At 38.2% G+C, this 27,916-nt stretch overlaps 2 protein-coding genes and 1 long non-coding RNA gene across 18 annotated transcripts in view; 2 read left to right on the top strand and 1 right to left on the bottom strand.

Annotated features, from left to right (window-relative positions):
* WDR20 (WD repeat domain 20) overlaps positions 1-5,175 on the top strand; it is a 44,816-nt gene extending 39,641 nt beyond the window's left edge. For all 4 annotated transcript variants that reach the window (XR_011096838.1, XM_068682725.1, XM_068682721.1 and 1 more), the window contains one exon: positions 4,271-5,175. Coding sequence is in view for 3 of the 4 variants with exons in the window: in XM_068682725.1 (XP_068538826.1) it covers positions 4,271-4,324 (54 nt within the window). In the remaining variant the exon portion in view is untranslated. The remainder of the gene's footprint in view (positions 1-4,270) is intronic.
* Positions 44-27,883, bottom strand: MOK (MOK protein kinase). Of its 13 annotated transcripts, XM_068682731.1 has the most exons (14): positions 27,730-27,828; positions 25,386-25,449; positions 24,334-24,700; positions 23,552-23,666; positions 21,643-21,732; positions 20,197-20,267; positions 16,724-16,802; positions 16,178-16,226; positions 15,085-15,263; positions 12,615-12,716; positions 12,027-12,200; positions 11,669-11,777; positions 10,476-10,673; positions 6,244-10,389 (listed from the first exon to the last, which is right to left on the bottom strand). In XM_068682731.1, exons 4-14 carry the CDS (start codon positions 23,569-23,571, stop codon positions 10,309-10,311), a joined length of 1,152 nt encoding a protein of 383 aa, XP_068538832.1. In that variant the 5' UTR covers positions 23,572-23,666; positions 24,334-24,700; positions 25,386-25,449; positions 27,730-27,828; the 3' UTR covers positions 6,244-10,308. The 13 variants fall into 13 exon arrangements, 12 of the variants coding, with proteins under 12 accessions (XP_068538836.1, XP_068538828.1, XP_068538832.1 ...); XM_068682727.1 differs by lacking the exons at positions 24,334-24,700; positions 25,386-25,449 and adding an exon at positions 5,390-5,529 and having other exon boundaries at positions 10,263-10,389; positions 27,730-27,883; XM_068682729.1 differs by lacking the exon at positions 24,334-24,700.
* Positions 15,257-18,756, top strand: LOC137856878 (uncharacterized). Its single transcript, XR_011096840.1, has 2 exons — positions 15,257-17,438; positions 17,817-18,756. It is a non-coding gene; the product is annotated as an uncharacterized lncRNA (long non-coding RNA).
* Positions 27,884-27,916: the final 33 nt, after the last annotated feature.

Raw genomic sequence — 27,916 nt, 5'->3', positions numbered from 1 at the left:
CTCAGATTCTGCATTGGACTGTGGGCTCTTTTGTCCAGCGAAGGTCTCAGTCCAGATACCTTTTTTCAAGTGACTCCAAGAATATCACGATTTTGAACAAGAATAAACTACATGTGGAATACTCTTAACAATAAATGCAATTATTATCTGAATAGCAGTAATGGCTTCACAAATCAATGCCATGTTTGTATGGGCATTCGTTAGGTCAGCTGTTGCTGGTTTAATTGCATTAGTGAAGTGTACTGTGAGACCTTTTAGCCTGTATCTGCCTAAAAGGCTTGTTTAATACCTGTTGTATTTGTTACAGTGGACTGTTTGCTTTTCTTTCTACTTTCCAATTTCAAAACAGCAGGAAAGACAGGCAGGGTTCAGACATCCTGCATGTTTCTGAGGCAGCTGCTCTGTTTTACTGTCCAGGGCGAGCACTGAGTGCGTGCCAAGAGAGCTGTGAATTAGCACATAAGCAGTAACTTTACAGTAACCTGCCCACGTGTCCGAACTTGCAGTTTAATATCTGGACTAGTGAAATCTTTGGCTCCAATCAGTTCTGTTCTAATTTACAAGAAGAAAATACAAAGTCTGTAGTTACTGATGGCTTTTATTCTAAGTAGCAGTGTCTTCCTGGCTCATTTTTTAAATGCAGCAGTTGTGTCCTGATCTCTCACACACTTAGTTTCTGTTGGGAAACTTTGTGTTTCATATTATTGCCTGGGGAAACAAACAAACAAACTTTGTGCATATGTGGAACTTCTTGAAAAACAAACCCCTGCAATCTCATGCGTTGTGAGGAGGGCTGGTCCTCTCGCTGCTGCAGGTCTTTCTGAACAGACCACAGGTGTGACTGCTCTGTAACTCGGATGGGAGCAATCTTACCTATCGTATTTGTTACGGCTTTTTCTGCCTACCAGTATGTCTTAAGGTTTTTACTAAATATGCAAAGTCCTGTGAGTTTTGGGAAGTCAGAGAGCATGCATAGATTAATGTGGTGCAGCAGCTTGCCCTAGCAGCACTGCTGAAATGGTGTTTAATGCTTTTCCATTGCTAATTGTCATAAGGCAAACGACAGTCCTCCACCAGAGAAGTGTGTTCGAACAGTATTCGAACAGCAGAGTATGCTGTTGAGATGGCAGATGATGCAACACCTACTTGTAGGACTCTTGCTGAGGTTGTAATGAAGGTTGCCTTATCAAATTCCTGGCTTGGCTCCATTTCCAACCCCTGCTAGACCCAAAATAATACTGCTAATAAAAGGCTGTGTTTGTTTTCAAAACTGTTTTTGAACAGTCTCTTAATGTGTCTCTGCTGCATGCTCAGTGTGATGTTTGTTCTTAAACTTCAGCTGATGCAATGTACAGCACAGCAGATCCGGAGCTGTCGTATCGCAATTCCTCATGTTTTAATCCTTCACGTTTTCTGTCACTGCTATTAAACTGTGCAGCTTTGCTCTGAGTTATTGCAGCTTTTGTTCCATCCTTCACCACCTGCGTGGTTTAGCCACAGAAAGCACCGCGGGCTAACTTCTTTATCTTATGCATCCATGCAGGAACTTTCTAGACTTTTTTTTTTTTTAATAACCTTACTCGTATTATTCCCAGAGAATGTCATTACAAGTGTTCTAGGCCCACACCCAGATTACAGACCAGACTCTTATATGGTAATTTTTGTATGAAAACTTAGCTTTTTTTCCAGCTGTCACATGCTTTTCTAAAACTGGCTTTCCAGAGCTTCCTATGTTGTACTTAACTAACTTCTTCATAATGGCAAAGCTCCATGGGATCTTTCTTGTTACTCAGGACCCACCCAGAACTCTTAACTCAATTCTGTAAAACTTTTATGCCTAAATGCCAAATTTTTATTCTTGCTTTCCTTATATGAACATCTGAGGTCTCAGATGGTCACCTTATGAAGTTGAGTACTTGGAAGAACTTGCAGCATTTCTGATCTCTGTCACACAAGCAAACCTCTGGGATGGCCATCTCCTCATTGTAGCTTGACCAAGTTTTAAGGTGCTGCTTCCTAAGTTTATGGAAGTTTTTGAAATGTCTTGATCCTGACATTGTTTCCGCTTTACTGACCCTCTCCCCTGCCTGCCCAGAGTTGTAGAATTCATTTAGAACAAGGCTTGAAATCTGAGTTCCAAAGCACGGTGCTCTGGCTTTCTAAAAGAAGAAGCATTCATTGGGTGGGAGATGCAACCAGGACTGAGCAAATCCTTGTTCCTAGTCTTGGAACTTAAATTCCAGAGTTGCTAGTAGTTTTTTGGGGAATCAGGCTTCACACTACGTGTCAGTATGTGCTACCTGTTTCTAGAGCAGCTGTAGGATGAGTGGCTTTATTTTGTTTGCCAACAATCAGCTGCATTACAGTGTAAATGTGGTGGTAGAATAGTGCTTATTTCTTCTGCTTATGTAGCATGGCTATGATCCTGTTGAAAAAGGCTTCATATTACACCATCCCTAGTACTTTTTTGTGTGTGCTTATAAAGAATGCTTGCATATGAACAGTTTGGATTATTGATTTATTAAAGACTGAAAATAAGACTTTTGGGACATCTTTTTTGAGGGTGTGTGAAACTTGCTCAGTGGACGTAGTCTTCTTGTGAGAATGACCTTCCAGTTGTTGCTGGATTTAATAGACTTCTGAGGAATGCTTTGATAAGCAAATTATGGAGTTCTGTTTTGTCTTCATCTCTTTTAAACAAAGCTTTCTTGATAAACATTTTCAGAAATGCTTCACTAGCTTGTTTTCTCTAAAATTCTACCTTTTTGCTACTCCTTAACTAATAACAATAAAACTGTCTTTTCTTCTTGTTACATATGCAGTATCTTTGCAAAGCCTGAATGACACACAGGTTTAAAGACCAACCCATATCAGTCTACCTCAGCAGTGTTTGAACCAGATATTCACAAGATATTCATAAGTGCCACATACATTTATTATATATAAATGTATATAAAAGTGTATACATACACACGTGCCCACACACTTTGCTATAAATCCTACAAATATATCTGGATTTGTGTGTTGGAATTGGTGGAATAGATGTGGGGTTTTCTTTTTTAATTAAAAAAAAGTTTTGATTTTAGTCGAAACTTGGTGACTTGAATCCAGCCAATCCAGACCTCCTTCCACTTCTTTGTCTGTGGTCAGGGTTTTCTTCCATCAGTAGTGACATTTCAGTTCTGGGATCCAAGCAAGAAAGAGCTCCTGTAGATTCCAAAGCTGTATGCATTCTGCATTGTATGTTAGTTGCTGCCTGAACTTGTCTGGTTTGATGGATCTGAGTCACAGGATCTTAATTTTGAGGTAAGAAATTAAGCTGGTAGCTATCTAGCGGAATTGCTAAAAGTGCATTTGCCATGCCTGCATAGTAAGAGTTGCTCCATGATACTCATTGGTGATACTCATAAGCTTCCAGCTTAGCTGCCGTGGTGGTGCAAGTCTGCTGGCAGTTGTTATAACAATGACATTGCAAGAAGATGAAATTGCATTTTGATATTAAGCTTTTCCTATATAAGTCTGGCATACATTTTTTATGTGAATAACTAAAAATGGGCTACTATACATAAATGAAAACTGGGATCTGTCGCCTACAGTATAGTTGCCTTAATATGGAACCGCAACCCCTGTCTAGCTTGGGGTGCCACACAGTAGCAGCATTATGCTTGAAATAAAGTCAGTCTCCATTTATTGGAACGGTAATGCAGTTTAAAGAAAAAAATCCTGAATGCAAGCTTAAATTGTAATGGGAAACTTCTACTGAACTCCTACTTCGTGTTTCATTCTCCTTTACAATTACCAAACTAAGTATTTGGTTAGATAATCTATTTTTCTAATTAAAGCTTGTAATATTCAGTGGCATATAAGAGATTGAGCATTTCCCTGTATCAGGTTAGTTGTCAAACTTGTTAATATTGAAATAGGTTTGTTTGTTGCTACCCTAATAAAATGATGATCACTTTTTTGGTGTATGATTTTTAAAGTTGTACAGCTCACAATGACTCAAAGTGCAAGGTAGACTGAAATCGAGTGCTCGCATCAGTTTCACCGTGTGTCAGGAACACAGGCACTTTCTGCCTTACTGAACGCTTTGGTGTGTGCTGCTTGACTGATACAACAGTGGCTTAGATTCTCGTAGGAGGGGAGGTGCTGATACTTACAGTAAGCAAGTGGTGGTAAAAATAAATTGTACTTTAGCTTCAGGATAATAATTTTATAAAATTACTGTCAGGTTCTCTTGCTGGATTAATGTAAACTGCTTTGTTTGCAGGGTTTATTGTCATCCCAAAACCAGGCCAATTCTCCAAGTGGAACTGTAGTATAGCCATCACACTACTGCTAGCAAATCTCTGAACACAGGACAAGAAGTAATGACAATGGAACCAGGAGCTGTTCTTCAGGCAAAGAGCATCACAAATTATAATGTGGCAGAGTGTAAACATGGAATTATGTGAATCACATAGTAATTTGCAAAGGAATAATGTAATGAGTTCTTATTACAGCTACTACTGCTAGCTGCTCACCCAAGGAAGAGTTTTCATTTAAAAACAAAACAAAAAAAAAAGCTTCCTTTGGTGCTGCAGAAAAAAAATAGTAACATTTTTGGTTTTCTTTATACTTTTAAAGTCCAGTGTAATTTAATCTATATATATAAATATATAAATAAAAGATATATATATATAGTGTAAAATAAAGTATGTTTCTTAAATCCAAGTAAGTTCAATGGTTAAATTAGTACTTCACCATTGTTTATTTTGCACTGATTTTTTTAACCAGAGATGGCTAGAAGACAGCCTGGAATGCACTCGTAGAAAATGAAAGTCATTACTTTCTGGCTTCAAAATGTTATTCAGGAAGATGGATGCTGCAATCTTAGATTTTTAAAACAAAATTGTTTTGCACTTAAATAGTTTAATGCTAATAGAAAATTACTTTAAATCTGGTGTCCAAACACCAGAAAAACTATGTTGTGGAGAAAAGATCCTTTGTATCTATTAAACCTTTATTTTAATATTGTTGTTTCCAACTGCAATCAGCTCTGTATTATATGTACAAATAATGTAATTCAGTGGTGGGGGAGGGGAGTAATGGATCATTACACTAGAACTTCTCATTCATTTAAGAAAGTGATATTTCTAATTCAGAAAATACATATTAAACTATCTTGAATATGCATTTTTGTTTACTTTCTGTTCAAATTTGATCAGCTTTGATGTAATCAATCCTTTGTTGAATTAAATGTTTGGTACAGAAATATAATCTAAACTTTGTAGAACAAATTCCTTTAAAAAGTCTTACCTAGAACATTGCTTCATATTTAATATAGTTGAGTTTTGACTAGGAAAATGAAGTAATGGTGGTCTGTTCACATTCTTAGTGGTTTATCTCCAAATCCCTCGTGTAGCAGAAATCTTGCAGACAACTTTGTGGGATGAGGATTTTGTAGTTGCAAAATGTTGTATACTTGTCTTGGGACTTCAGAAGTGACTGTTCCGACAGTAGTAGACAAACACCTTCTGACCTGGCAAACTAAAATTATATCAACATGTAGGAGCAGCTGGGTTTCTGAGGCCACTTGTTTGTCCTGTTTACAGGCATCTTGTTTACAATTCAACACTTTGATAAGTACAATGGAAATACGTATCTGTGTTTGTGTAGTTTAATGCTGTTTGTCTGAACACACATTTTCAGTCAGTAACAGAACACTTAAATTGTTTTCAGTATTTCTTGTGAAGATGGAAAAAAAAAACCAAAAAAAAACAGAAGATGTTGCTCCACATCCAGCCCCAGCAATGACAGATGATAAAAGTACCAATCATATCTTTCCTCCTTTCCTATGCAGAAATAGGCAGCCTGTTGCTGAGTCTTGCAGGGAGGCAGAGCAGAACCGTAGGCCACAATGTGAGGGCACACCTCAGCAAAATCTGCCCATCCTACTCTGCAGCAATGGAGGGGGGTAGAATGTTTCTCATTGCAAGTAAACATTAGACACCTTCGGGCATGAGAAGCTAGTGTTTTTCAGGAAATGAATTAAAAGTTGTAGAGAAACAACTGCAGTAGCTGCTTACAACTGCATCTCCCATTCATTTCAGGCAGCTAGCATACAGGAGACTGCCAGATGTATACATAAACCAGCATTTGGATTGTCTACTTTGTTAAAGACAGAACTGTACTTTGTAATTCTCAGCTACTCGTAGTCTTCTAAAATACAAGGAAGAGGGAAAATACTGAAACTGAGCAGCATTATTGTTCAGAAATGTTTATTAACATATTTGGTTTAACTGTTAAAATACAGATAAACCTTGTCACTGAGAACTAGTGTAGTTACCTCCCTGTAGAGTTCTTTATGTGCATGCTTCATATGGTTTGAGTCAAAATGAAACAGTTGAGGAAAAGATGAAATAGTCTCTTTAAAAGACTTTGTATTTTACCAGCTGTAGGAAAAATCAGTACCGGAAGGACCATAGTATCCAATTTGAGGTTAATAGTGGCAGCTACTTACATTTCTGGTTGCAGGGTACATCTCTGTTACAAACCACAGTCAAATAGCATACAGTGAGTCTGGTCTTGGTTTTGTTGTTGTTTTTTTCAGGAACATCATTTTTACCATTTGCAGGCACCTGAAAGCTTGAACTTATCCATCCCATTCTTTCTTCCATACGAGGAAAAAAAAAGATTCTAGGAAGAAAAGGGATGCTAATGACTTACCTGGAGAGAACTTTAGAGTTCTACAGAAAAAAATTAAAGGGTAGAACACAGGTCATCTCAGTGCAGAATTTTGGCTCGAAGAATGGTGGTAGAAACAATACTTCCCAATTTATAGTTTAAAGTTGAATGTATTTTAACTATAAAGCAAATCAGAAAAACTCAAGATTGTCTAATAATCCAACAGTCAGAAAAGTGTAAGTGGTCTCCAGAAGAGTAATAGCAAAGAACTTGTTACGCAATAAATGCCTATGAAGCACTGTAAGTACCAAGCTCTGTAAGACCCACCTGAAAGCTTAAAAGAAATGGAAAAAAATATTTTCAAAGTGATAATTCAATTGAAATACTCAGTTTTCATAGCAGAGGCAATTTGCTGAATGTGAACTTCCTTCTTTTCATTGCAACAGACTGACAGCCCCAGATACTTATTATGTGAGACAGAATTGTTGGTGATATACAAAATACTACTCTGATAACCTTTTCTCTCCAAGTTTAGAGCTACAAAAATTTCTGACTTCATATTTTTCAACAAATGTAACTATTTCCTGGTGTACGAATAAGGTAATTACCTACCTGCTATTATTCACAGATGCAAAAAGTTGCAATAATAGTTGAAAACAGGAAAATATCTTGTGAAAACAAGATCTGAGGGAATTCTTTTGAGGGGTAGGGGTTGAATTATTGAATGAAACCACTTAAACTTCAGCATGTCATGTTTGAAACTTCCAGAAAAAAAAAGATTATAGGAAGCTATCAATACAATTAACGTATCTGCATAAAGAACGTACTTTGCCTATTGTATTACTGAGATAAGAGAGCTCTTGGTTTGGATGATCAACCAACTGTAGGATTTTTTTTTTTAAATTATTTTCTGGTTTAAGAATCTGCAGACTGATACATGCTTGATTTGTTAAAAATCATGTCACAGATTCCTAACTGTGGAGAGGAAGATCCCTCCGATACATTACCTAATTTTAGACCACCATTTTTACTTTTGCATACCATGCTTAACCCCAAATGGGTAACACTCAGCAACTCACCATCTTCCCCTCTTGGAAAAAAACAAAGCAGAAAACCATACCGGATAAACTTGTGGTAAAAAAAGGTAAGAAGCTGGAGCTTACTGTTACGCTATGTTGCCTGTAGACCTGCCATCCTTAATGCCTACGTTTAGCATCACACCTTTAAATTACTTGTGTGTGTCTGTAAATTAATGCTAGATATTCAAACAAATATTATTGTTCAAACTCTGTTCTGTTTGAACAATATGAGCTGCTAACATATAAGTGTGACGACATGGGGAGATAACTGTAACACAACAGTACACCTGGGCTGGTCACTCTGTCTTCATGTACTCCTGCTGCAGTTCAAGATAATCCTGGTCAGGAGTGTATTTTTTGCTTAGAACTGGAGGAAGGATGACCTTTATCCAGTACGAGTTTCAATAAAATGAGAAACAGCCTCTACCTATACTGTTGCATTCCGCTGTTTAATTCTCCCTGTTTTATGGTGTTCTACTGGTCTACTGCACAACTGCCGCTAAGGCTGTTTACGTATTTGTTTAATCCTAGTAAGAGAAAGCTGCTATTTCTGTGGCATACCCAGGATGAGTAGCAGCAATACAGATTACCCTGCAGAACCTTGTTCATGTGCTGTAATTTACGATGATTTATGTAATTTACAATTTACTGGGAGGTATTTCCATTCTTCCTGTTGAGATTCTAGAATTTTGCTAGGAAGAAATGGAGTAAAACAAGCAAATGTAGAGTAGGCCATGCTGCAGGCACAAGATATTCACCTTGCACAGTCAAATTTGAATCAAACCAAAAAATGACTCCCATGGTATGCATCACATAAACATTTAGCTTGCTGACATTTTTACACTTAAATAATTTTCTAGTAATGTCACGTTGCTCCTTGGTATGTGAAAAGAATTCCTTCTTCAAAACACAAAGATAATCATTAGATAGCCACACACTTCTAAGTGGTAGATCTCAAAAGAATTAATAAAGAACTTGACTATCATGTGCAGCTGTGACCTCATTCGTGTGCAGCTGTGACCTATCTACCACAACATGCCTTTTGCCACCTTTCTCTGCCTATCGCCAACCACCCCCCTCTCATCACCACAAGCTGTGCAGTGGTGAATCTACCACAAAAGTAAAAACCAAAGCTGTAATACCTTGATGACTATAAAACCTGAAAACGTATCACTGACTGCCTCATAACCCAAAAGGAAAAGAACAAGAAATTAAAGGATGGGTAAATAGTTCAGCAGTAATGTCGGTCACAAATCTAGATTTTTGCTGCCTGAGTTAGATTTTACAATCGAGTTGCTGATTTTTGTTTCGCTGTTTCTGTAAAGGGACAAAAAAGTTAGGCAGCACAGGCCATTCCCTGTCGCTGAGCAATAGTGCTGATCTGGCATTGGTTGCTTTTCATTTTCTTGTCACACAGAGAGCTGTTGCACAGCAGCAGATGGCCCAGAGCTCTTCGGTTTCAGTGTCAGGAAGGTGGGTGAAAAAAACAATTATGAGCAGAGTAATTTAGGACTAACAAAAAAAAGTTGGTTGCAAAACCTGTCCTGCCGCTATACCGGCTGACCAAAGATTTCTAAACCCTAGCAAAGCAGGCCTCACACAAACAGACTCATTTGGTTTTTAAATAGTAAAACTGTTCTGTAAAACATCAAGTTAATGACTGCATTTTTTTAAGGAGATCTCAGGAGTTTTAAAATCAATGGTATCAAATTCTAATAAACACTTTCCAAGTATGATAAAAATACTTTTTAAACACTTGCTTTGTGAAGAGCTAGAGAGCAATAACGTTATATTAAATTGTTACTGAGGATCTGTAAAATTTCTGAAACACGATGAAATGCATTCATGTATTGCTGTTACAAGCAACTAGCTGCAGTATCAGTCACTGTTTAAACTTCTGTTTAAGAGCACTGTTTGAAGAAAACTGGCCAAAGTTGATTTATTTTTGAATCAGACAAAAAGTTGCTTTATCTTTTAGCTAGTAAATAGTTATCTAAAAATATTGAAGTTATATTAACTGTATCAAAATCAAGTATCTCATGATTGCACAATCTGCAAGTTCTCAATAAAGCTTGAGGTTGAAGTTATTAAATACAGGAGGTAAATACCTTGCAGAAATCACTGGAAAAAATCTAAAAATATATATAAGATGATAGATCAAGTTAGCTGCCATTTATTCAATAATATGAAAACTTGTATTTTTTAGGCAACATTGCATTTTTATATTGAAGCTCAACAAATCCTTTCATGTTATTTTTAACCAACCCCTTCCTCCATCAGGTTCTAAAAGGAAAAAATATTTAGGAAGTTCAATACAGAGTGCTCTCTAAGCTCAGCCAGAACAATGCTTTAATTAAATATTGATAGTCTTCAGGAACAGAATACCAAAATGCTAGGTAAGCAGCCCGTTATAACCTTGTGGGGTTTTCTGACAAATTGTCAGAAACACAAAATAACGCACTGTTGGTTTTGTTAGATCTCTACCAATGACAGCATGATCGGGGCTGTTTCACTCACTGCATAGCCGTTCTTTTCCTCAACCTCCAAAATCTTTACAAGGTGGTCAGTAACCTCCTCCTCTTCGTCCTATAGCAGGTAAGTGGAAATGTTTCAGGGAAGACTTACGTGCCTTCTGTTTCTCAGACTGTTGAGGAAACAACAGAAGTTTGAAATGTGCTCTGTAAAACATATTTGGCTGTTATACTTTAATGAGCAAGTTAGAGTCTATACCTCGATATTTGATCCCATAAATCTAACAGACTGTGACGCGGGGGTTTCCCCACTTTCCTTAGCCGTAGGAAAAATTGAACGCAATGTAGGTGTAGGACAAGAAGTCAGTTTGGCTACTCCAGAAAGATTTAATATTGGTAATTCTCCACAAGGGGGTCGATGTTGTTTTGTTTTTTCCTGGGCTTTCCTAAGAGGATCCTTTTAAAATTAAGAAATTGAGATTTTTTTTTCTGATAACATCTTAAAGAATAAAAAACTAAAAGAAACAACAGAACAAAACAACTCAGCCAAATACTATTTCAATTAATTATTTTTAAAAATTACTACCTCACATAATGTTTTTTGCAAATTTTCCCTATTGTGCTTCTTACAAAGCTCACGTTGATGAACCCAAGAACTAAACAGGTGGAAAATGTGTCTGTTTGCATGAAAAGCGGATTCATGCTTTCTATGTCAAATGCACAGCAGAAAATATATTTTTTCTCTACTGTGGTAACTTTTGTGAAAAAATGAATTTCAGAGTTTTTTATGCAATGCTATCTTCTATCTCACCTTCTAACTTTTATCTCACTTCTTTTACTAACTTCTATCTCACCTTGCAGACAGAATGAACTCTATGACTGCATATGTTGAGTATTTTTCATGTAATTTGACTATAAACAAAGTTTTAGTTAGAATTTAGTTAGAATTTTTCAACACATTTTAATTTGCTGATTTTCAGCAGCCAGTGTAAATTCAGTATTTGTCTGGATATGATCAGAATACAGGATAACAAAGAAACAAAAACCAACAACAAATGTATTCAAAATGTAGACTGAAGACCTCGGGAGCACAAATACATTTTCTATCTCCGCTACAACTTTATCTGTAAAACTTTTTTAAAAGTCAAGTGTAGATAGCAAAAAAAGCAGAAGACCATATTTTAAACAACACAGCACTGACTCTAAGTAGTAGCACCTATGAAAAGTGTCTGCCAGAGGTACTACCTGGTATCACAGCTTTTAAATTCTAACCTGTGTTTCAGGGCCTGGGGGGATGGTGAGGTGCATCAGACCCAGCAAAGACTGGTGTCTGGGCAGACTGAATAAAACCAAGTAATCAGCTTAAGTAAAACATTTGTTTGTAGCTAACAAGCTCAGTGTCACAAATTACTTTCTTTAAGTGGGATGGCAGTGCTTCCACTAAAATATTACCTGTTTTTGGCTTTCCCTTGAAATTTGCCACGAATGCAGAGGTACTTGCCCTGCTGTATTTTCTAGTAATCTTACTCTGTGCGTGGCCAAAGCCGGTGTATCAGCTGCCCTACAAAGTTTGGGGGAAAAAGGAAAAAAAAAAAAAAAAAAAAAAAAAAGAGGAAAAACATCAGTTGTGCTTTGGTGAAGTTTGGACTCAGTGCAAAGACTTATGTTGACTGATATTACATTGTGTAGCAACACAAATATTAGCACTGTAAGTGAACTTCTCCTCAGTCCACCTTATATAATAAGCACACAGTGTCCCCCCAGTTCTTAACTGTAGTCGTCAAGATTGAAATGATTTGAAGTCACTTGCCAGAATTCTTGAAAGTAAGGATGCTGTAATGCTTGATGGGCAGCAATTCTCTCATCGGGATCATATTTTATCATTGCATACAGGAGAGAGAAGCCTTTAGGAGATAAATTGTGCACAAGAGGAGGTATTCCTTTTCCTTTTTTAAAGGGGAAATCAAAATTCATAATTGTTGACCTGTGTTAAGCAAGTTGAGAACAGTTATTCATGCATTTTCATAGAGAAACTAAAACTGACTGAAAGAAGTTAGTCTAAGATTTCGTTAATCACTTATTAGGTGCAAATAAGTAACACCTGGAAAAAAAAAGTTTTCTTTCCTAACAATTTATGCCACTGACCTTAAGGATACTACAGAAATAAGGCCAAATAAGATTGATGTAGGTTCAAATTTCTTTTGCTCTGCCTACAAGAGTCACAAATACATGCCTGTCTCTGGGGCTTGGGGGTAGACAGAAGACACCACTGTCAGCAGCTGTCACAAAAGAATTTGATTTTTGTGATGGTTCCCTGTATAGAAATTGTACACAGCTCTACAGTTGTATTTTGAATATATGAACATTGAGACCAATAACTATGGAAATTCATACTTACTGCTTGAACTTGTTGAGAGTTTTCTTGGCAGGAGTGCCTATAACATCATGGATTTTTGAAATTTGGTCCAGTTCGTTAGATCCAGGAAAGAGAGGCTGAAAACTGCAAGGTAAGAGATGGTATTAACACTACAGAACACAGCTGAAGTAGTTTAAATGGCATAGCTGCCACTTTGGTTAACATTTTTTAATTTAAGAGATAAAATTTTGTGTTATTTGTTTGTGAACAGTTTAATACCAGCCAACAACAGAAGGATAATGTGAGCAGTAGGTTAATACAACTGCATTTTTGGACAGAAAGGATAGTTAGGGTTATTAAGCAGAAATCTGTAATTGCCCTCTCCTCACAGATTTGGAGTAAAATATGTAAAGACAACATCCCTCCTGGTCAAAAGTAATGGGTATGGGATTCTGTTTTCTTCTAGCGAAGTGGCAGATCCCAGAAGACAGAATGAGTTTTCCTCCTTTTAAGACAGCAGAACCAAGCAGTCCCTCCTGCTGTGTATGCACACAAATACATATTTATAAGAAACATTCCATTCTTACACGGAGGTTCTTTACAAGCAGCAATACTGGAAAGATGGTATTTTGAACTGCATTCCTGAGCTTGATCCTCAGTTAATATAAAACTTGCACAGAGTCCTTGAAAATTGTTATCAATAGAGCAATCTGACTCAACAAGTTAGGTCCACTATCATTTGTTTCTTGCATACGTTCCCTTTTTCCATACTAGCAGAGCATTTCCTTTGGTATATAATTTAAGAAACACTTCAGTAGCACCACTTGATTCTTGAAAACAAAACATTCATCCCTTTTTGAAGAAGGAAGAAACTTCTTTTAACTGTTTGCAAATTCAATCAAACAGCTGGCTGCACATCTCTCTGAATGTCTTCATAAAGCTTTGAGAGGAAGAAGGAGAGAAAAAGAGAGCTGATTCATGTTGTGCAGCTGTATCTCTCAAGACAAGCAGTTGGGAGTGGGTTTTTATGTGAATTACAAAAATGTGCTGCCTCTAAATGGAAAGCTAAAACTTAAAGAAGGACAACTGCGCAATCCACAAAAGAAACATCATCCAGGAGCCCAGGTTTATGAGGAATAGTGAAAGGAAGAACTAGGTGTAAAAGAGAAGCATGACTGAGTAAAAGATTAAAAAACCCTTACAAAATGTGGTCTCAAGTATAAAGGCTTATGCAAATGTTCAACAGCAAAAACTGCAAGATCCTCCTAAAAAGAAACAAACCTGTCCATACTTTCCTTTCACTTGGCAAAGCTGTCTTTTAAAATTCAGTGACTTCCAATAAACATTTCTTGTTTCTTTCTGAACACATCTATTAGGTCTCTGAAAACATGCAGTGGTTGCAAAGACTGATATTTGTTTCATTAAGCTAAAATTACGAGGAAACATCTTTAAGGTTTTTTACCCTAAAAAAAAAAAAGTTTGCAACATGTAATTTTCTTGCAAATCTTCAAAACCCACCGATTCAAACTGGGATGGGAAAACATGGCATTTTTTAAGCATTTGTTCCCAATTTACTTTGCAAGAGAACTGCCACATTTGGAATTTTTCTGTTAACAGTTTTCTGACCGAAGGAGAATTGTTTCTACAAGTTAGCAGCCAAAGCATAAGGGTTGTCATTTAATGTGGTGGTGACGGCAGCAGCTGCACTTGCCATGTGGAGGAGGAGGAAAGAAGCAAAGCAAATGTTACCACTCCTGGTTGCATATCAGAGGCAGTAGTGTGGGAGGAGAATAAAGAACTGCTGCTGTTGCTAGGGCACAAAGATAATGGAGAAATACTCATAGTGGTTATTTTTTCTTTTTTTCTTGAAGGCCAATGACAATTTTGTTAAAATAATAGTGTTATCATCTTTGAAAATCTTGAAGGACTTCAAGCCAGGTTTTTCTGAACTCTTGCTGCATCAGAAACTAACTTCAAAATATTCCAGGACAGAAGGTCCTGGCACAAGGGTCTTGAGCAAACTATTTTATAAACCAAACTAGTAAATCCAAGGGATTGTCTTCTATGGTCACATCTGTTTTTGCAGAAGAGTAATTCATTAGAAGAGGAAAATTTTACCATCAAGTGTATAAACAAGACTGAGGATGGTTAGTTATACTCATGACAGGAAATGAGCCATATTTCACAGCTACGGCAGATAAAATACGTTTTTTATCAAACTGAAACATGAAGTCAGGGGGTGGGAGGGACTGCTCAAAAATGCTGTTTTTCTTGTAAATATTTTTGATGGCTATTGTGTTCTCTTAATCATCCCACTGTTTTATTATTAACCTGCCATAGGGTGAAGAAAGACAATGGACAGTAAGTGCCTCGTGAACCCTGCAAACTAATCATGCACTGAACTTCCCTAAAACTGTGGAAGCAAAGATCAGATTACCTATACCATGTGCTCCTTATTTCAGTTGTTTACCTTTGATTTTCTGGATTAACAATAAGGAACTGAACACTGTACCTTGTGATTTCATAGAAAACACAGCCAGCACTCCACATATCAATTTTGTAGCTATAGTAGCCATCTGTAAGCAAACATTCAGGTGCTCGGTACCAGCGTGTGGAGATATATTCTGTGTAGGGCTGCTTAGAATATATACTCCTACAAGATCCAAAATCTCCTAGCTTCAGGGTATTCTGCTGCAAAAATAAAGTATTTTGACAATTTAGAAAGACTGAAATATTCAAGCAAAGATTTTCCTTCAATGTGTGAAGTAGTCATCATAAAAGAAATCAACAGATTGAAAATACCATTTCAGAAAACCCAGGGAGAGTATTATAGCAGCAAAACTGCATTTAAATAGCATGTAGCTCCAAGACTTGAAGAGATTTATGTGTCGTAATATGCACAAATGCCTTTCTCTTCATCATTAAAAGACAGAGCTAAGAGTTAATGGAAAAGCATATGGACTATTACTGAAGAGGACTGCTAAATAGGACATCTGGATTAAGTTATTTTCTTAGACTTCTTGTGTTTAGCAGTGATATAACAGGTGCTCTTAGCTTTTCTTTGCAATGGGTACTCCCGCACATTTAGAGGACTTAAAAGAAAAATTTATCTCCAGAAAATAAAATTTCATAATGTGAATTTTGAAATCCTTGTTTTCAGACATTAGTAAAATACCATTCTGAAACTCAGAATAGATTTCAATGAAATCTTCTAGAAGCCAGTATCTTCTGCTCTCTTTAGTATGAGCAACTTCCACTAAACCTAGGCATTAAATGTAGAAAGAAAGAGATGCAGAACTGAATGCTACTGCTTGTTTCTAGGTTAATACAGAAAGGAAGATATGGACTAATGCATGATAAAGGACCAGTCTGCAGATTGGCATAGACACGTGAAGGCTGCAACACATCAGATTCATCTGGTTTTAGCCACTAACAAACCTGCCTGTTCATTCCTCTAGATCAGGAATGAAGTATTAGATGCAAATGTTTGTATACATTTAAGAACTGTATTTTTATTAATGAAGAAGCATTACTTTCTCAGCATAAACAGAAAAATAACAATATATTTCACTTTCAGTTAAATATTCTCACATAAAATGAATTACCTTTATTAATATGTTTTCTGGTTTCACATCTCTGTGAAATATCCCATTTCTGTGCCAATATAAACAGATCAGAGAGAAGAGTTCAGTGAAAAGATAAAAATTATCAGTGCTTCCAGTTATTTTAAAAAAATAAATATATAAAGAGTAAAGCAACTAACACTCTTTCAGCCTTATCAACAGCATAGTAAAAAAATGAATTTTACCACCATGGTTGTACAACAGCTATAGGAATGGGGAAAGGGTCAGTTGAGGAAGGAGTCAAGCTATCTGGTGTTGCTCTCAGCAGGGTTAGAAAAGGATGGAAGGGGCCCCCTGCTCCCAGCAGGGCTCCTGCACAAAGAGCAGAGCTCCCATGGGGTGCTGTGCAGCACTGGCTGCCAGCTTGCTGACTTCCAGGGCTCTGCTACAGGCAAAGAAATACCTGGGCAATGGCCTTTTTTCACCCTGCAGCAGTCTGCTGCCTCACGTTATACACAGCTGCTTAGAGATGGCCCTGAAATAGATGTATGATGTACTGTAAAGCTGTTGCCGAAGCAGGTCTCTTACCTATGTATGTGATCAAGAGATTGGCATAACTGATACATGTAGTTCTTTATTTTTTTTTCAGGTAATGGCTTTCTCCTTCCTAGAATTAAATTTCAAGTTGTACAAGTCCTTTTTAACACACAACAGAATACAAAGAAAAAAAACATCTTCAGCTTCCAACTGATATTACCTTTTTCAATTATACTATTTTGGTCATTTATAGCTAGCTTTGCAATTCATTTTCCACTCAAATTCAGACATAATTTAAATTTCAGTGTGCACCACAATAGTTCAGCTAACATAGCTGTCAATTCAGTAGTCTATAAACTGCCTTAGCTTTTACTGTGTGTTTTTCTTGCAATATCTGTCTCGAAGTTCTAATAGAACTGGAATATATCACTTCCAAATCTCTCATTTCCTTTCCAAAAAAAAAGGAACAGGCCGTAAGGTTCAAGATTCCTATCCATCACCTCAAATTAGTGCAATGCTTAAATAACTGTGATTCACAATTGAGCTGGAAATTACAGGTTAACCTAGGTAGTTTAGCTTGCTATTGCAGTTGTGCAATAACCATAGTTATAACATTTACCTGTTTTTCAGAGCCCTAAAGTACCTACACAGCTTTTTTTCTTTTACAGGCTCCAAAGGCCTTTTAATCTTGCTGTAATGCCTTTATGTAATGCTGCAATGTCATCAACAGTGGCAGAAGTGATCACATTTCTGAAAACCAGAACAGGTACTGGTTTGCATGCCAACAGCAGTGCGAGTACTTGGCGTGGGAGGAGGAGGGAGATGAGCAGGGCAAAAACTCGCTGCAAATGGACTGGTGTCCCCAACTGCTCGCCGTGCTCCTCCAGCCACCATAATCCACCGAGCAGGATTAGATAACAAAGCACTTGAAACAGAGCTCCATTTACAGAGGAAATTGTAATATTATTACCTCGGTAGACAGAGATGGTGTTTTCAAATTCAGTTTTTTTGTTATTTACAGTAGAAAAGATTTTTATAAGGTGTTGTTATTTAACCCAACTTGGACTATTGTTAGTATTTAAAAAATCAAGCCTTCGTGAAAAGAAGTCATGCTCAATTATTTTTTATTTTTTTTTTTTTACAGGTAACTACTGAAATCTGGAGCAGATGCTTTTCTACTTTCAGATTTATCACCATACAAATCTCATTTGGAAGTCATTATGAATTGAATTTAAGACTACAATAATTTTTTCTTCAGGCCATCTTCCCCACATCTCTCTGAGCCTTATTTTTTTTTTTTTTTATCACTTTAAATGACCAAACTGTTCTTGATTAAACAAAAGGCAAGATTGTTTTTCAGTTATGAAATGACTTGTGGTACTACTACAAATTAATAGTTACAGAATTATGACTTCGTGTACAGACAAATAGCTTTGGTTGAAATAAGATGAATCTGTTGCCAGTATAATAAAGGGGTTAAAAAAAAGGATCAACATTAGGCATTACAATGAACTGGCCTCCTAATTAAGAGTGTCTTCATTCACCTTGATAAACTAGAAATTAATTTACAATCAATCCCTATTTTTCTTCACTACAAAATTTTGTACAAACCATGCTTGCCTTTAAATTTTTCTAACTTAAAGCTTTTTTTAAATTGTCCTGCACCTTTTTTGAATTTAATTTTGCAAGATTCAGAGTATTCAGAAAATGGCAGAGATTTATATTACTATATACTGTAGAAATATACAAAAGACTACAAACTGTCTGTAACGTAACTACTTCTGTACACTCTGAAAACTGTTTTCAGACAGAGCATCGCCAATACACACAATTTAGTTGTTCTATAAATTAACACCGCACTCCTTTAAATTGTAACCCTGAAAATTCAAAAGCAGCTCCTATTTTCCATTGTTACCCAGATATCCCCGGTCAATAAGTGTTCTGGCTCAGAATTGAGATTAATTTTCCAATTTAAATATGAACTCAGAATTTTTGCCAAATAATTATTCTTTTAAATAAGCTGCCACATCTTATATTTCTCGACTTTGCAGTAAGCCATAAATAGAGTTGTCTGGGAGAGATTTTTTAAAAAAATAAATCTTATTTCTGCCCCATAAGAAATAGTCCTTTTGACACTTTGTAGGGTGAGAAAGGGGCTGTGGTGGAGTTCAGCTGCCCGGCAAGGTAAAACTACCACATACTTAGGCCTGCTTTGAAACCATCAGAATTAATTCCTGAAAAAAAAGCAGCTGGAAAACAGTCTTCCTATGGAAAATCTTCCTAGGAGTTTGATAAGAACTGTATATTAAAATTAAAAACGCAGAATATACTGAAACTATTAGGCAGGTTTCCATCTGTGTACAAGGTTTAATATAGCTGGTTTTGTCACATGAAAAGAACAAGAGAAACATTGAGAAATGTATACCAACTGAAATTTGGTGTTTTGGATTTATTTTTAAAGGCAGTTAAAGAGCAAATCTAAACATTCTGATTTTCCATAAGTGAAGTATAGTATCTTTCCTAGAAAAAGCTACAGGATTGTTTTTAATGCGCTGGACTAATTCACTGTCAATGAGGGCTCCTTCCTATATTCTACTACTCGCTCTGACTTAATAACTTCACAAACTGATCACGGAAAAATAAAAAGCAGCAATTATTCATAGCTGAATCTACAGAGTCAAGCAAGTGTATTTTAATCTCAGCTCTTTATCTAGGTCAGAACAGGGTTACTACTTTTGTTAGAGATCTGAATACTCAATGTCATGAACATAATGTTGAGAGCAAGTCTTTATTCCACTGCACAGAATATCATCAGTTGCATGCTGAGTTACGGAAATGAATCTCCCAGCCCTGAAGACATTACAAATTTTTAATTATTAAAAAAAATCCTCTTTTACTATTGAAATTGAAAGTGCTTCTCCATTTATTGTATCCAACTCCTTTTGTTTCTGTAAGAGATCTGTTTTTAAATTAGCTTTTGTTCTAAACCTTTCTGTAGGAACTTTTCCTTAAGATTTATGGTCTTCCACCTGCCTTGACCAACATCTCCAGAATTCTTAAATTTAGGTGCTTTCAGTGAACTATGTTATTTTATAAAGAAAGCTTGGTTAAAGGCACTTTACTGGACACAAAAATTGAAAATCATTATTCATCGATTCAGTAGTCTTTGAAACAAATGGGAATAATCTTCGAGTTGTTTCGTTATAGTCCTGACTTAACAAGAGCCTGTTTAAGTTATTTTTGTTATATAAGGTAATAGTTTTGTAGAGAAGATTGTTTCCCTGTTTTCAAGTGACTGTAGAAACAGATCGCCATTGACCTGACCCCTTAGAAAGCTTCTGCATGCATCCATGCTTTAAACTGGGTATTTTGCACTGGAAATTAATATAGAATGAAGCGGTACAGCATAAAAATTCATTAAAAGTTTCATAATATGTAACAGTGAATAACATTGTGCAATACAGTTAATTCCATTTTGCAATCTGCAGAAGGAGGGGTTGTCTGCTTAAGCACATGCTACATACCTTTTATCAGCTCATAAATATTCATGTCCATAAGTTCACATATCAGTGAAAGAGAGCCGGCTTTTTTATCACTGAAGAAACAAATTAGGAGACTTTAAGATACCTGATTTACTCGTGAAGGTATTTGAATGCATGTTTTCTGAGTATGTGACGCTGTTCAGTATCAGGAAATTTCCAGTAAATTAAATGGTACAATGTTACAATAATATAGAGGAAACATTATGCCAGACATGAAACACTTTCTCTCTTGGTCATTACTATCAGTGGAAATGGGTACCTGACTGTGACTGGAATCTGTTTTGTTGACAATAGCAGTTTTAAGCGTTATCAAGATACGATTATATATCTGACACCTTATTTTCCATTTCATTGCCCTGCAGAGGCAGATATCTTTAGGTCCACAGTTTTTCTAAGAAGAAGGAAATTGAATTAAAGTACACCCCCTCTACAATGCTCCATTAACCCAGACAACAAAAGGTTGTGGGTACAATTTACAATCCAGTTTACAGACAGTGAAAGAGCCAGGCGAGCTGGCTGGCCATCTGGGTTACACTTGGTTAACAACACGGCAGCCGAAGCTGGCAATTCCAGAAAGCTGAGCTGCTGCCACGATTACCAGCTTTTTATGCATTTGTGCTAAATGGGTCTGCTGATAACAGTACAGTACCAGAGGCTGGAGCAGAGGAATTGCTGGAGAGCTAGAAAAAATGTTTTAGGCATTCAACAAGTTTTGTGCCAAGTACTCAGAATAATGAACTACTTGTCTCCTGTTACATAGTGAGGAAGTATAGCACAGCAGTGGAGTAAATGCTGTCATAAAACTCAAACTTTGTGAGGCCTCAGAAGACACTTAAGTGCCAAATGTGTCTAGAAGGAGCCCGACTCCATCACCGACTGATCTCTCTTCAAATGCGTACCTCAGCTGCTGCCTAGTTCAGAGGTCTAAACTTCTATTATTTGCAAAGGGGTATCTACACAGTTGCTGCTTTGCCTGGATGCCTACTTCAACCTGCCAGGCCAACCCAAAAGCCCAGTAGTTCCAGGGCCCATTTCAGCAAATAAGCTCTGAGTGTGCCTAACCAAAATAGTCTCCAGTAGACGTGACACCATGCATTAAAGCACTCCCTGGATATCGGATGTGGGTTCAAATCACCAGCAAGTATTATGTATTATGCCATGAAGTTTAGCGATGCTTAAAATATATCTAGTCTGTCATTTTAATAAGGATGTTGAAGTGTTTTTCAGTCTGCTACAGAAGAGTCAGAGCAGTAACAGATCACCTTTTCTTAACCAAACAAAAAAAAGGCACAATGACTTTAGAATGTGGCATATCTGCTGTTTTTTCTTTCTTGTTGGTCAAGTTCCTACAGGTTGCCTCTAGGTCCAAAAGTTACTGGATATTGTTCAAATAAAGGGTTAAGGAAGAAGTGAATGCACCATACTTACAAAACAACTTCATGTAACATAAGGATATTAGGATGTGGACTCAACCTCCTTAGTGCTTGTATTTCGCTCAGATTATTCACTTGTTCAATACTAAAATTGAATTAAAAAAAAAAAGAAAAAAAGAAAGAAAAAGAAGACTGATTTGCAATCAGGGACTAGTTATAATTGTCTTTCTCCCCTGCCATGAGACAGTCAGAACCCACTCCATTTCAGTCTGAAATTGAACTTCCAAATGCAGGACCTGCTTTGTTTCTTTATAGAACAAGTCAGTAAAGAGGAGAATGGCTTTATTCCTCCCTGCAGTCCAGAGCAGCTGGACTTACCTAGACATGATTAGTAAGGCATTTTGCTCCAGATGCCAGCTACCATGCCAAGCTGCTATCTGGAAGAACTGTGTGTCACCTACCAGTACGGATCATACAGGTCATTCTGAGCTGGTGTCGCATACATACCAATTATTGCTCAGCACGATGCTGAAAGTGACGGTCTAGCCTTGCCAAATGTAATACTTAAAATTAAGTTTTAATGATAAGCAATTGCATGAAAAATGGATACCATTCAACTGGTGTTTAAATATTAAGTTGCCCTCTTAGACTTTAATAAACAACAAAACTGCATGCAATAGAAACTCTGAAGAGGAAGCAGGAAACAGAGCTCTGCACACTATTTCATGGATCAGAACAGATCAGAAAAGGATATGTAAGCCTTCTCATGCCTTACAGCTAAACACCAAATCATAATTTTCCAATTTGAAACTGGGAGAAATACTCGGGATAGGCAGATTCTGTTTGAAACACGATTATCTGTTGCTAGAAGAGTTTGTTTCATCAAAAGAATTCATCAGTCAATTTATCAAAGGGTTAGAGGCCTAAGAGACATTTTAAACACACTGCTCAAAATGCAGGTCAGCTTGTTACTCCCTTCCACTGGACTGCATATGATCTGTATGTAGCTAAGCAGCTAGTTTAAATACTGTTTTGACCATAAACTGGGCAAATGTGGTCAATAGTAGCTAACGTATAAATGGACCAACAGTTCTCTAACAACACAGTAGACAATCATAAGTCACATGACTTCATTAACTGAAGATATTTGGGTTTGTTTTCTTTGTTTAAACTTAGGGGAATGTTTTTTCAACCTCCACTTTTCCATGGTCTCTGAAGCTCTGAGTTATGTAGTGAATTTCACTTCAGAGCAGTGTCCCATTTTACTTAAGTACACGTGTCATTCCCACTGCCATCACTAGGAAATGAAGGCATTTAACTGAGAATACAAAGCCAGTGACCCAAAAGGCAGGGTCTGGTGCATATATAAATTTGGAGAACATCAAGTGTATGTCTATACTTCCACACAACCCTCTTCTCTGTTTTCCTAACTGACAGAAGGCACCTATTTTGTGCCCATGTAGCATCTTGCTGATGGATGTAATCAAATATAAATGCTAGTATGAAGGAGAACTAACGCTACACATGGAGTAAGGATAAAACCAGTGCTTTTAACTTGCTTTAAAACAGTACTCAAAGTGAGACTGAAATAAAACATACTGTCCGTGAGGGAGGGCTTGCACATTTCCTTCTACTGTTATCTACAGCCAGAACAAAACCAGCACAAGTACATTCAGTGTATTTGGAAAGGCAGGAATTAAATACTGAGGCCACATTTTTCTTGTTTCACTCTCAACCCAGGGGTCAGGCAGCATTTACTACAGGGAAGGACACCAGTTAGAGTACTCAAGAAAATAACCCCAGTGCCAAATAGGAAGGTCCTTTGTAGTCAGCAGCAGCTGACCTGTATACTATATGCAAACCTTTTTAACACAGGCATATTCAAAAACCTTCACTTAGTCCTTATTTTGCATTTCCCCACTAAATTTAAATAAGATTTTCTGTAGTAGTATAATTATGCATACCTTTCAAAGTGTTGTTTCATGTGTTTACACGCATAGTACTTTCCATCTCTAAGACTCAGTGTCTTCAGAACATCAGAAAATGTTCCCTCTCCTATCTTACCAACCAGTTTGTATTCTAAAAACAAAAATATATTGTTTCGGTAAGTTTAAAATAGAAATTGTCATAAAGGCTGTATCAACCAGTAATTGATTTATTAAATTCAGATAGCTGGATCTTTATTTTTTTAATAAAAGTTTTTTTGGCAACACATTGGTTATTTGAGAGAAAATATAATGAATAACAGAAAAGGTTTTGCTGCCCACATTACATGAATTCATATTTCTGAAAGTAAAATACAGGAGCTAACTACTACCTCCTTGCTTAGAGATACAATGCTTCTGCACACACCACTTTGTACCTTTTTTTTCTGCTCCAGCACATTAGCAACTCATACCTGAGTTTATTTTTTGCTCTTTCACACAAGCAAACAACAAAAAAGTTGTATCTTGAAAGGCAAGTGCATCTTGGCTTTGCTTCAAAATTTTTTTAAAGCAGTTTCTGATTTTAAAGCTTTATTCCCATCTTAACTTCAGGCATGGGTTTTCAAGTAGGTTAAAAATAATGCTTTTGTTTAATATTCAGTCTTTTCCTAATTTCCTTCAGAACTGACATTTCTTTTCTTTCCTCCTTTATTCTCCTTCACCTTTGTAATCAACTGTTCTTTACCAATCCCACTGACTGGTTCCCCTCTCCCACCTCGTCCTCCTGTTTCCCTTTCTGTGTAGCACCTACAGATTCTAACCTTGTTAATTCCTCCACGTATTTCATCTGAGCAAAAACCAGTCCTGCTTGGCTCTGTGCTACTTTTGCTTTTGAGATAGCTCTGTTATTTATGAGAGATCCAAACCCAGTCATTTTGAGGGAGGCAGAGCAGGAAACCTCTTCTGTCATATTCAGCCCTTTATGGGACTCAAAATTAGTGTAGGAGTCCAAAGCAGTGCTGATGGCAGCAAACTGGATGAAGTGTAGCTGTCTGTGTAGTTACTGTGACAACAGTCCCTGGCACGCATTTGGCCTGGGACAACCTCCGCTCCCCTAGGCACCTTCCTGGCCCCAGGCGAGGACTCCTTCTAAGGTCATTCCTCAAGCAGAGGTTCTGTCCTGCAGCCCTGTTTTGGAGGATAAGAGAATTTACTAGCAGATATGTGGACCATTTCATGCCAGTTGCTCTTTGTGGCCGAGAAGATTTCCAGATATGTTTAATTTACAAGTATAAATACAGCCTCGGAGTGGAGAGAGCCTGCCAAGAAATTTCGCAGAGACAAGTTACTTAGGCAGGGACATTCTAAGGATGTCTTCCAACCAGCAATCAGTTTGTCTGGCCGTCATCCCTTTTCTCCTCCCCAGCTTTCATGCTTACTCCTTTTAAAAGTCTTTCTTTACCTTGTGATCCAAATGCTTGCATTTTAATTAGGGGGATTTGCAGGAGGAAATTTTCTGCTTTCTCCAATATAAAAGCACAGCTTCTGTGAGAATTACCATTTGCTTTTCCCATTTTTATCACCTCCTGCTTAGGTTTACCAATTATCATACTTTGTGCTGTTCCAGACCTTCTTTAAAACCTAATCTTCTCCAGAAATTCAAGCATCCTTTTCATTTCTTATGTACTATTTCCCCGCTTTTTCCTTCAACTAACAAATTAGGCCATCTAAATTAGAAAAAGGGAGAAAAACGGGGTAATTTAAAAGCAATTACACTGTCTAATGCTCTTTATACAGACAATTACATACAGAACTACTTTAAAAGCAGAAACTGGATCTGAAAATCATTATGGGTAAAGGAGGTAATACCTACCGGAGACTCCAAGACAGGGATGGGACCACGAGATTGATAAATTCTTGGGGCTGTTACCTGAGCACTGACCAACGGGGGCTCTAAGCAAGGTGATCCCTGACTTTGGTGATCACTAAGCAACACACCTCCGCAAGTAGCATGCTTTGTACCGTGCCCTCAGCCAGGAGCAGGGGGTTTGGGGGGAGCTGCCTCCCACCTGTGGGGGACCCATGCTGGAGCAGTTTGCTCCTGGGGGATGGACCCTGTGGGACGGAGCCGTGTGGGAGCAGTTCCTAAAGAGCTGCTGCCTGTGGGCAGCCCCTGCAGAATCAGTTTGGGAAGGATGGCATCCCGTAGGAGGGACCTCGCGTGGAGCAGGGGCAGCGAGGGATCGTGAAGGAGCGGTGAAGATGAAGCATCAGGGACTGACCGCAGCCCCCATTCCCCTGCGCTGCTCAGAGGGAGGATGTAGGAGATGATAGATGGAGGGGAAGGTGTTTTTAGCTTGTTTTTGGTTTCTCACTGCTCTATTCTTTTAATACTGGGGAATAAATTACATAAATCTCACTATGTTGAATCTGTTTTGCCCATAATGGTAATTGGTGAGTGATCTCCCTGACCTTTTATCTTAACCCTTGAGCCTTTTCCCATCCTATTTTCTCCCTCTCTTCCTTTGAGGGATGGGAGGGACAGAGCAGTTGTAGTGGAGTTTAGCTGCTCATCACAGTGAAATCACCACAGATGCATTCATTTTTACAATAGAATGTCAGACATACAAAAAAAGCAAACAGACAAACAAACAAAAACCCACACGAGTAACAAACACCTGAGGCTTTAAGCTGGCAGACACTGAAGAGAGAACTGTGTCTCCACCACTGGAAAAAATGACAGCCAAGACCAGAATAATTGCAATCAATTGAATGAAGTGCAGAATCAGGAATGAAAACTGCATTATGTGAAATGTCTTTTTGATGCATAACATTAAATGTAAACTCTCAACAAAACAAATCACTGAAGATGGGGGAGCTTTTCTCCCAGGGAGGAAATGAGAGAATGATCGTATGACAAGTTAATTATTGTTTAATGAGAAACTGAATGGATCTCAGGCATTGTAGGAATGGTAGTATGAGTTTTTGCAGAATAGGAATGGAAACAATTTAGACTTACAGTACACTAACAATTTAATGCAGATTTTGAATTTGTGCCCACAAGCCAAGATTTCTGAAGATTCTTAAAAATCTACTTCTGATTCATCAATTACTGTAACTTCAAACAAACACTGAAAGAGAATAGTCAGGTCAAAGCTTTTCAATCTCACACTACGCATCTTAATGCAGCTACCAAGACAAACTAATTACCAGTGAGATTACCTGAATTTGTGGTACTCTTAGGTGAAGAATGCTAGAAATTTGTAAAACTTCACAAGATCTCTAAAGATCTAATCCCCAGTTAACTCCTTCATGCATCTGTAACAATCTAGATATGACCTAACCTCTTACTTTCTTCCCTGTTGTTTCAGCACACACAGATGTTTGGGCTTGGAATAGTTAGAGGAAAGGCAGATGAGGATTAGGAAAATGGAATAAAGTTTCATACAAGTCAACAAAATAGTACAAAGGTATACAGAAGTTATTTGTAAGAAGAAGTTCTAGCACCGTGAACTAGTCTAACACTGCAAAAGTGGCCACAAGAATGACAAGGAAGTAATTATTAAATAGAAAGGCAGCGTAACAAGAAATTACAGGGCCCAGACAATTAAGAACAATGTAAATGAAAACAATGAGCAAATGATGGAGTGCAAAGACTGGGCTGCTATTACGGTGCCTAGAGAGCACAGAAAATCTCTCCCAGTTTGGAACTAAAGAATCCAATGCAAAATGACAGAAAATAGTAGTGCAATAACCATCACGGGGTATTATAAAAACAAAAAGTAAGGATTTTGTTGTCAGGACGCCAAGATGCTGAGGAGGAAAACCCACGACATTTAAATATAACACCGATACATGCAGGAAGGGAGAAATACAAGCAGAGGAAGCAAGAAGCTGGGCTCAGCCACGGTCCCGAGGCACACACCCGGCTCAGGCAGCGACACCCGGGCGGGACAGGGGCTGTGGGGCAGGGACACCAACGGGGAAACTCGGCAGAAACGACGGGAGGGACCCGCGGAGGGGCTGCGGGAGCACAAGGCCGGGCAGGGCGGGCGCGATTCGGCCCCTCAGGGAAGCCCCGAGCCGGCAGCGGGCCGCGACGACGGCGCCGGCCGGGCTCTGCCAACGCACCCCGCGGCCACGGCCTCTCTGTAGGGGACCGAGGGGACCGGAGGGGACCGAGGAGGACCGGTGCCGCCCCGCCGCCCGCCCCTTACTGCTCATCCTGCGCTCGCCCCGCCGCGGGCCGGGCCGTGCCTCAGGCCGTGCCTCAGGCCGCCATGTTGTGTGCCCGTCGCCTTGGCAACCGCGCAGGCTCCGGCTGGCAGCGCTGCGCCCCGCCCCTGACGTCACGCCTGGCCACGGGGGAGGGCGGGAGGGGCTCGGAGCATGCGCAGTGCGAGT

The sequence above is a fragment of the Anas acuta genome, chromosome 5, assembly GCF_963932015.1.
Source record: "Anas acuta chromosome 5, bAnaAcu1.1, whole genome shotgun sequence".
In the NCBI taxonomy this organism is placed as follows: Eukaryota; Metazoa; Chordata; class Aves; order Anseriformes; family Anatidae; genus Anas; species Anas acuta.
The sequence above is the reverse complement of the archived record's forward strand: the minus strand, read 5'-3'. Positions and strand labels throughout refer to the sequence as shown.